This window comes from Nyctibius grandis, chromosome 3 (assembly GCF_013368605.1).
Source record: "Nyctibius grandis isolate bNycGra1 chromosome 3, bNycGra1.pri, whole genome shotgun sequence".
Taxonomy (NCBI): Eukaryota; Metazoa; Chordata; class Aves; order Nyctibiiformes; family Nyctibiidae; genus Nyctibius; species Nyctibius grandis.
In genome coordinates this window covers 95,059,538-95,068,936 of record NC_090660.1, presented here as the reverse complement: position 1 = coordinate 95,068,936, position 9,399 = coordinate 95,059,538, and the positions used below count along the sequence as shown (strand labels likewise).

The following is a 9,399-nucleotide window of genomic DNA, read 5'->3' as shown; positions in this document are numbered from 1 at the left end:
AGATGCCTGCTCCAGTCGCCCTCAGCTCCTGTTGCATGCAAAGCCAATAATGACATAACTAATAACTAATTACAGAATCACAGAATCACAGAATCAATCAGGTTGGAGAGACCTCTGGGATCACGGAGTCCAACCATTGCCCTGACACCACCATGTCAACTAGACCATGGCACTAAGTGTCATGTCCAGTCTTTTCTTAAACACATCCAGAGATGGTGACTCCACCACCTCCCTGGGCAGCCCGTTCCAATGTCTAATGACCCTTTCTGAAAAGAAATGCTTCCTAATGTCCAACCTGAACCTCCCCTGGCGAAGCTTGAGGCTGTGTCCTCTTGTCCTATCGCTAGTTGCCTGGGGGAAGAGGCCGACTCCCACTTCACTACAACCTCCCTTCAGGTAGTTGTAGACTGCAATAAGGTCACCTCTGAGCCTCCTCTTCTCCAGGCTAAACAACCCCAGCTCCCTCGGCTGTTCCTCATAGGTCATACCCTCCAGACCCTTCACCAGCTTGGTTGCCCTCCTCTGGACTTGCTCCAACACCTCAACATCTTTCTTGAAGTGCGGGGCCCAGAACTGAACACAGTACTCAAGGTGCGGCCTCACCAGTGCTGAGTACAGAGGGACGATCACTTCCCTAGACCTGCTGGCTACACGAGGAAGGGGAAAACGGTGCAGGGAATGCTAGCAGAATTCATAGAGTCAAATGCCAGTAAATTACAGTGTATGTACAAAATAATAGTTTAGTTCCTGGCTACCTGCTGTGTTCAAGGTAAACAAAACACAAAGTAATATCTTCAGGATGTATTTGTGAAGACAATTACTCCTGATTATAAGATAAAATTGCAACAATTTATTTTATTTAATTAGTATCTCATTTGTTCTAGTATGATAAAGGCTAATATGCATCTAAATTTATCATGCATCTTTGGACAAATTGCACGGTAAATATTATATTGTAAAAGAAGAAGGAAAGATGTGAGCACTGGACTGTCTCCCATCAAACTGAATTGAATCTCACAGAAATACTCTGTAATTTATGGTACGGGCACGCTGGTAGGCAGGAGAGATTGTGACAAGTACAAGCAACTAGGGTTAAAAATGTATATGGACCAATTTGCAGCTGTGCTATACGTAGAGACACACAAAGAAGGAATGATGCCTCTGAGACACACTTTCTCCCCTCTGTACTGTCCTACCTCCAGCTGAAAAAGGAGAGCTTGACTCCCCACGCTTGGGCAGCGTGCACTTGCTTCTCCACCCGTTCCTCCCTCGCTGGCAGCTGCTCTGGCTGCTTCCTGCGGGTCAAGCCATGCTCCCCTGTATCAGGGTACCGATGGGAAGTTTCCATGCTCCCCTCTTTCCCTTCCCAGTGCCCCTGTAAGGCAAAGCTTGCGTCCCTCTCACACATACACACATATATGTACATATGAACTGCTGTATCTGTACAGCAAATGAGAAATCAAAGTGTACAAAAGGTAAAAGGACAAAAATACTTTGAAAAAAAAAGATAGAGTCATCTCTTCCATGTTTATATATGTGATATTGGGGACGAAGATTTGGGTCTCACAAGGGGTGGTTCAGCCCTCACATGAGTCAGACCTGTGCTTTTTGCAACATGAAGTATAGACCAGCCAATTAAAAGCACATAATTGTCAGTAGTATGGCCTGTAACTAACAGTATTTTTGTTTTCCTTTCCTTTTAGTTTGAGCCATTGCAGTGTCAGCAACAATCAGAAGAAAATGCGAACATTTGTCTCCATAGCCCAGGATGCATGGGGAATTTTTGTATCCGAAAGGAAGCCTGGCTGGAAGTATCTGATGCAGCTTTTTGCAGTTTGCTCTGCAGTTGGCTTCCTCTCAAGCTTTCTCTTATTCCTTGGCATGCGCTTCTCCCTGGCACACCACCCTTCGGGTCCCTTACTGATTTCTGGATTTATCTGGATCTCGCTTTCTATCGCGCTCTCCTGTTTCAAACACCTGCGCTGTTTTAGTGTCCTGTTCCTTCTTTCTTGCGGGCTGCGAAATGGCAGGAATGCTCTTATTACTGCTGGCACAGGTGTCGTGGTGGCCGGCAACATCCAAAATATTTTTCACAACCTAAAGATTCTGGCAGACAGTATAACTTGTCATTTAGAGTATGAACAATTTGCCTTGATAAAATATTATGTTGAGGCAGTAAAATGGATTTACGAGGCAGCCAAGCTTTCCACTGAACTATCTAAAAGTATAGTGTTCTTAAGGCATGAATTCACACCATCTTATTCAATTTCAGATGATGCATTAAAACAAGAGCTAAATGACACAAAACAAGAAATCCAGAGAGTTACTAACCAGATATCTTTTATGCTGACTATACTGCCCTACATAGGCCAGAAAGTATTGCCTATAGTGGGGATTTGTCTAGCTTCTTTTGGAACTGGCCACTTTATCAAAAAATTTGTGGGCTCTCACAGTGCCAAATTTAAGAATACTTACATCACAAAACAGTTCATTGCATTTGATGAGCACCAAAAGCAACAGCAAAGACCCTGTCTTCTGCCACTTAACAGAAAAGAAAGAAAAGATTATGTGACAATCCCATCTTTCTGCCTCACAAAGAAGGACAGAAAAAACATGCAGTATTTTTATCTCCCTTTAATTATTCATCTTTGCATCTGGCTTCTGTTTGCTGCAGTAGATTATTTGTTTTATTGGTTAATTATTTCTGTGAATAAACATCTCCAAGAAGTACCGGATCTAGAGATTCAACTCAGCCTCTTTCAGCAAGTAAGTACTTATCAGTACATTATATTTCTTAGTTTAGTGTTGAAAAATTTCTGTTCATCTTCAGCAGCTGCAGGAGCAGACATACAGCCAACGAGCCATCAGTTCTTTCATGGCATTATCATTCATTTGTTTCAAAAAGGACCATTGCCTTTACAGATACATATGTTGGATGGAACCAGACAGTTCTCTGCACTTCCAAAGAGTCACCATATTTCTAGAGAATGGTAAATATAGGAAGAAGGACTTTTATTCCTCCATTTATATATGTGGAGAAGACCAGAATCTTAAAATTGGAAACACAACACTGACATTTGTGAAGCACCACTTTTATAGTCAAAATGCCACCGTGACACTCACATAGGAGATGTCTACCTTTCTTTAGCTGAGTAGTATGAGGAGCTCATCATTTAAAAAAGCATGGCTGCATACACATGAAATAATAACATGTTGCTGAAATCTCAAAGTTCTAGCAGGACCAGCAGCAGCATAGAGAACCATAGAGTAATTAGTTTGGAAGGGATGTCTGGAGGCCATCTAGACCAACCTCATGCTCAAAACAGGGCCAGCTTCAGAGTCACATCAGATTGCTCAGGGTCTTGTCTGTGAATACTTCTAAAGCTGGAGATTTCACCGCTGGAGTGTGTGACCTGTGTGATGCTGTGTGGGCACAGGAAAGCTGCTCAGTTTGATAGCTTGCAAGATCAGGCTTAAAACATTTCCCAAAAGCATATAACCCTTTGATACTTTCAAGAGAAAAAGATTTCAAAGGGATGCTTGACTGTTAGTACAAGATCATCTATGTTCTTTCTTTTGTCAATTTTTTCTTACTCAGCATTTTCTATTACTTCCTCTTAGAGCTCATAATAATGAGAATTCATTCCCATTTCTCCCCATCCTCCAAAAATTCCCCTAGCCAGAAGCAATACCACAAAGTAAGACTATTAAGTTGAGCAATGCAATAAGTGTGTTGCTTGAAATTACAAGCAAACAGAACAGGACATACAATCTTTGGCAGAGAGATTCTCATTCTCACTTTTCTATATGTGACATATTGAACCTCTGAGCTGGCTTCTTCAGCCAGACCACATTTTCTATGACACACTGCTAAACCATTGCAGGTTCAGCTTAGACAGTGTTGTGGCAGAGTGATGGTCCTGGTGTGTCATGGGACGTTCATATGGTTGGGACTGAACCATGAAGAAGAAGGGAGACGTAGTGCACAGCATCCTTGAGGAATGGGAGCACTACAGACAAATGTGAACTACTAACGAAATTAGCTGAAATGAAGTCAAGCTGCTGGTCAAATTCTGTCATACTTCAGATGATGATATTTTATATTGTATAGCAAAATATCAAGCTCTTCCATGGGTTGTCCAGTTTTATCTTAACAAAGAGTAGAAAAAGTCAGTATCTGTATGGCAGGCACAAGCCAAAGGTTCCCAGATTGTGTCAGTGGAAAACCACTTTTCCTAGAGGATGGAGGCTGCCAACTTCTAATTGTTACATTTCTAATTGTTACCTGAACTTTCTTTTAGGAAGGTAGGTGCAAAAGCCATTGGATTCACTGTAACTGTGCAATCAGCACACGTATAGCAAGGCAGGCCCATCATGGAGAGGTCAGATTCCTGTGCAAAAGCAGAGATGCTTTCGTCATCTGGTCAGTCAGTCTAATGGGATATATGTTGAGGAGGCAGGTTGCTACGCATGCTAAGGGGGCTTTACACCTCATATAAACCCTGCTGCTGCACAGCAGCTGTGATCTAGCATCACCAGTCCAGCATGTTAAATGGTCCTTGTCCCCTGGGATATGGTCCTTGAGAGAAAAAGGGTTCAGGAGAGCTGGTTGATATTCAAAAATCACCTACTCCAAGCTCAAGAATTATTCATCCCAAGTAAATCAAGCAAAGGCAGCAGGAGGCCAGAATAGATGAGCAAGGAGCTTCTGACAAAACTCAAACATAAAATAAGAAGCATAGAGGAGGTGAAAGCAGGGACAGGGGACCCAGGAGAAATATAGAGACACTGAGTGATTGTACAGGGATGGGGGCAGGAAAGCCAAAGCCCACCTGGAGCTGAATCAGGTGAGACAGGTGAAGGGCAGCACAAAGGGCTTCTACAGGTCTATCAGCAGCAAAAGAAAGACATGGGGAAATGTAGGTCCACTGCTAAGTGCAGTAGGAGTCCTGGTGACAAAAGACATGGAAAACCCCAAAGTATTCAATGTCGCCTTCAGTTCTGCCTTAACTATGAAGACCAGCCTTCATGAATCTAGGGCTTTTGAGACTAGAGGGCAAGTCTGGAGCAAGGAAGACCTACCCTTGTTGGAGGAGGATCAGGTCAGGGAACATTTAAACAAAGTCCATGGGACCTGATAGGAGCCACCCATGGGTGCTGAGGGGGCTGATTGATGTCATTGTAAGGCCACTCTTGATTATCTTTGAAAGGTCATGGCGCCTGGGAGAGGTTCCTGAGGACTGAAAAGAAGTAACTGTCACTCCCATCTTCAAGAAGGGCAAGGAGGAGGATCCAGGGAACTACAGTCTGGTCAGCCTCACCTTGATCCCTAGGAAACTGATGGAGAATATAATCATGGAAGCCATTTCCAAACATGTGAAGGCCAAGAATATTATTAGGAGTATTCAGCATGGATTTATAAAGGCTAAATCATGCTTGATCAACCTAACAGCCTTCTATGATACGATCAGTGGATTGTTGGATGAAGGAACAGTGGATGCTGATCATGCATTCATCTAAGGTTCCAACACTGTCTTCCACAACATCCTCATTGACAAAATGATGAAGCATGGGCTAGATAAATGGAGAGTGATGTGAATCGAAAATTGGCTGAACTGTCAGACCCAAAAGGTTCTGATTAGTGGCACAAAGTCACTTCTGATCTCCCTCAGGAGTAGACATTGGAACCTATACTGTTTAACCTCTTCATTAATGACATGAACAGAGGAATAGATTGTAGCCTCACAAGTTTGCAGATAATATAAAACTGGGAAGAGTGGCTGAAACACCAGTAGATTGTGCTGCCATTCAGAGGGACTTGAAAAGGCTAGAGAACTGGGCTAACAGGAACCTCGCAATGTTCAGCAAGGGAAAAAGCCATGTCTTGCAGCCCTTGGAGAGAAATAACCTCATGCACTATACGTGTTGGGGGCCAAGCAGCTGGGAGGTGCCTTTGCAGAAAAAGGCCCTAAGAGTTCTGATGGACACCAAGTTGACCACAAGCCTGCAATGTGCCCCTATGGCAAAGACTGGGCTGCATTAGGCAGAGTGTTGCCAGCAGGCTGAGGGAGGTGATCCTTCCCTGCTGCTCAGCACTGCTGAGGCCCAGTACAAGAGAGGCATGTACTGGAGTCACTTAAGGGTCAAGAAGATTATTATAGGACTGGAGCATCTGTCATATGATGAGACGCTGAGAGAGCTGTGGCTGCTCAGGCTGGAGAAGATGGCTCAGGAGGATCTCATCAGTACATATAAATAGTTGATGGGGGGGTGGGTGTAAGAAAGAGGAGCCAGATTCTTCTCAGTGGTGCCCAGTGCAGGGACAAGAGGCAACAGGCACAAATTAAAGGAAATTCCACTTCAACATTAGATTTTTTTTTCACTCTTCAGGTAATCAAACACTAGAACAGGTTTCTGAGACAGGTTGTGGAGTCTCCATCCCTGGAGATATTAAAAATCGAACTGAACACAACCTTAAGCAACCTGCTGTAGCCTCAGCTATTCTCTGTGTACTCCTGTGTGTGTTTTTGCCTGTGTTTCTACCCTTCGTACCTTGAGGAAATCCCCTTATCATGACCTGCCTTGGGTGTGACCCAAGTCAGGGCAAAGAAGGAGCTTAGTCCCACCATTGGCAGACAGGGGGCCTGAGCCTGACCCTGTCTGGCTGATTCATGAGTCCTAGACTATAAATTTCTCTGTTTATGTGCAGTGTTCAGTCCTGTGGAAAGCTTGTTGACTGTCCCAAAACAGAAAATTATGCCATCATCAGATTGTTTCTAGTTCCTCAAGGAAGGCTAGTCACATTAAAATGTAAAATTTAATCTCAAGAGATTTGACATAACAAGCCTCAGGGCTGCTGATCTCAGGGATCTCAGAGCTGGTGAGCAGGACAGACTCAGTGACTTCTTGAGATGTTTATTCTTGGTATGAACAGTAAAGTTCTTCATGCACTTGTACTGTTTCGTATTGAGTTCCTAATGCAGTTTTTCCTTGCTTATACATTGGTTCAGTTTAGGGATAAAATGTACTGAGATAGGTTGGAACAGGATAATATCAAGGGAAGGCTAACAGGCTGAAAATGGGTAGCATGCTTTGGGTACCTGATTCTTCCAACGAGCATCTAACAGAAGTGCTTGGCCTCTGTAGGGTGGTTAGTAGAGCCACAAGGAAGAGCTACATATCCCCCTGACATGGTCAGAAAAGAGAGCTGGGTGATTCAGTGTCCCTACATTGTTCCTACACACAGCACAGAAAGTTGCCTGCCAGTATGAAATACTGGTCCCAGCAGCATGTCTAATTTAGTCCCTCTCATTCAGCATTTCAGTCCACAAGCCGTGCAAGACATCAGCTCTTCTAAGCAAAGGCCCCTATTAGAGAAGAGGTGGCATTGTTGGCGTGATAACCTTGTGGTCAGAGCACCTGCCTAGGTGGGTGTGGAAACACTGCTTATCATGTACTGAGCCACAACCAAAGGGACAGACACACTCTGCTCTGCTGTTTCACTCTGAAGGAAGGACCCTCCAACAAAGGATCTGAGCAGATGCATGGGAGTGGGAATATATTAAACCATTATAGCCAGATTAGCTAAATATTTGCCTATCATCAGAACCACTGAGAAGGTAAGTTCTTAACAGTTCGAATTGTGGGACAGTCTCCCAAGAAAAATGGTGACAATGCAGTCTGAAACATTTATAAATAGCCAATAAATATATTGTTATGAGCGTAGTATATATAGATGCTGGATGGACTAGATCATTTATGGTCCTTTGTAAATTTGAATGTCCAATGGGAGAAATGTTAAGAAAGGAGGGAATCGGTACTATAATCAACTCTTTTTTTTCCCCCTTTTCTTGTGCAGAGGAATGAGAACAGCTTTATCATTGGTATGAGAGAGCATATTGCAAAGACTGATCCTTTCAAGATCTCTTTGTTTAAGCATGATTGCATCCCTCAGCCTGAGCTTACTCTCTCCATGACATGGATCCAGCTTGGAGTCATCGTCTTCTTCTTAATCATTTTTGGGTTATTCTCCGGCCTCCTGACCCAACTTAAAATACTTGTGTCAACCTCATTTTATCCTGACACTGAGATGAAACGGATACATTATTTGCATGCAAAATTACTCAAGAAAAGAGCAAAGCTACAAGGGAAAACTGTGAAGAATGTGTTTGCTAGAACGGTAAGCCATGAGCTCTAGGGGAAAAAAAAAAATCTCCCTCTCTCAGGGTGGTAGCCAGATCCAGGAAATACTTAAACTCTTGTTAACTTCAATTATGTGCTAATAGACTTTCCCCAGTGCTCTCCTGCACAGGGGCCAGACACAAGTTGCCTATTGGTGAGATTAGACCATATAATTGTTTTGTTCTGTCCTTCAACACACATGCATCAGACATGTCATGGGTACACTGAAAGGACTATGCGCTGGCAAGAAAATACTCCGCAGACTTAGAGCTCTCCAGAGAAGAAACTTGTTTTTCATGAAGATACAAAAAGCATCTCCAGCACAGAGAGTATTCCTGCAATCTAGATAGCAAATGTTAGGCATTTGTTAGCAGCCTCTTAATGTTGAGAAAGATGTTCAGTTGTTGCTTAGTAAAATGGAAGGTGATATATTTCTGTTTTAAAACACAGTGGGAGCACAACTGCAAATACTATTGCAAAAAATAACTTTTTGCTTGCAAAAATGTTTGCCCTGTATATACATGTATATATACACTAATGGAAATAACAAACACAGATGCATATATTTATGGCAAATCCAGATAGATAGCTGCAGACCCATATAGTTCGTTTGGTTTGTTTTTTTAAATAGACTTCAATACTGACTATACAGGATGTTGGTGTCTGGGCAATCTCTTACTCAGTAATACTGTGATCACAGCATCATATTTCTGTCTTTTCAGGTCAACTTTTGGTTTCCAATACTCAAGGCAAGAGAGGCAGTGAGAAAGAAAGAAAGGAGTGTGGCAAATGACAACATGGTGTGAAAGAGACCAAGTTAATCTTTGAATAAGGCTGAGATGCTCTAGCTCCACAGGGACCTGTGTTTTGCACCCATCTTTCCTACGGAATGTCAATTTTAAAATGTAAAAAATAGGATCAAGGGCTAATCATCAGTATTTTGGAAAAGTGTGGAAAAGAAGCCACAGGGGATAGTGTGCTCTCCACCACAGAACGCTCCAGCTTGCATTAATACTTATTTTTCAACCTGAGGTCTGCATTGTCTGGTACTTTAGAAATCCATGAAGGGTCCATTCTTCTGTGTAAAAGCAATCAATCAACAGCTTGGAGCTTTTAGGACTACAGCACAAACCTCTTTGGGTTGAACTAACAGAGGACATAATGGCAGCAGCAGGTTTGTCTTCTTTACATTTGCCAGCCACTGAAGACAGAAGACAC

The 9,399-nt window shown here is 42.9% G+C and overlaps 1 protein-coding gene across 1 annotated transcript; it reads left to right on the top strand.

Annotated features, from left to right (window-relative positions):
* Positions 1-1,740: 1,740 nt before the first annotated feature.
* On the top strand, positions 1,741-8,987 carry DCSTAMP (dendrocyte expressed seven transmembrane protein). The gene is made up of 3 exons (XM_068397140.1): positions 1,741-2,766; positions 7,859-8,179; positions 8,904-8,987. The coding sequence occupies exons 1-3, from the start codon at positions 1,741-1,743 to the stop codon at positions 8,985-8,987; spliced, it is 1,431 nt and encodes a 476-aa protein (XP_068253241.1).
* The last annotated feature ends 412 nt before the right edge of the window (positions 8,988-9,399 follow it).

Bases quoted from the DNA above. Each gene is read 5' to 3' on its own strand.
- DCSTAMP (XM_068397140.1), top strand. From the start codon at position 1,741: ATGCGAACATTTGTCTCCATAGCCCAGGATGCATGGGGAATTTTTGTA. The intron at 2,767-7,858 runs GTAAGTACTTAT...TTTCTTGTGCAG, and splicing joins AACTCAGCCTCTTTCAGCAA to AGGAATGAGAACAGCTTTAT. The intron at 8,180-8,903 runs GTAAGCCATGAG...CTGTCTTTTCAG, and splicing joins AGAATGTGTTTGCTAGAACG to GTCAACTTTTGGTTTCCAAT.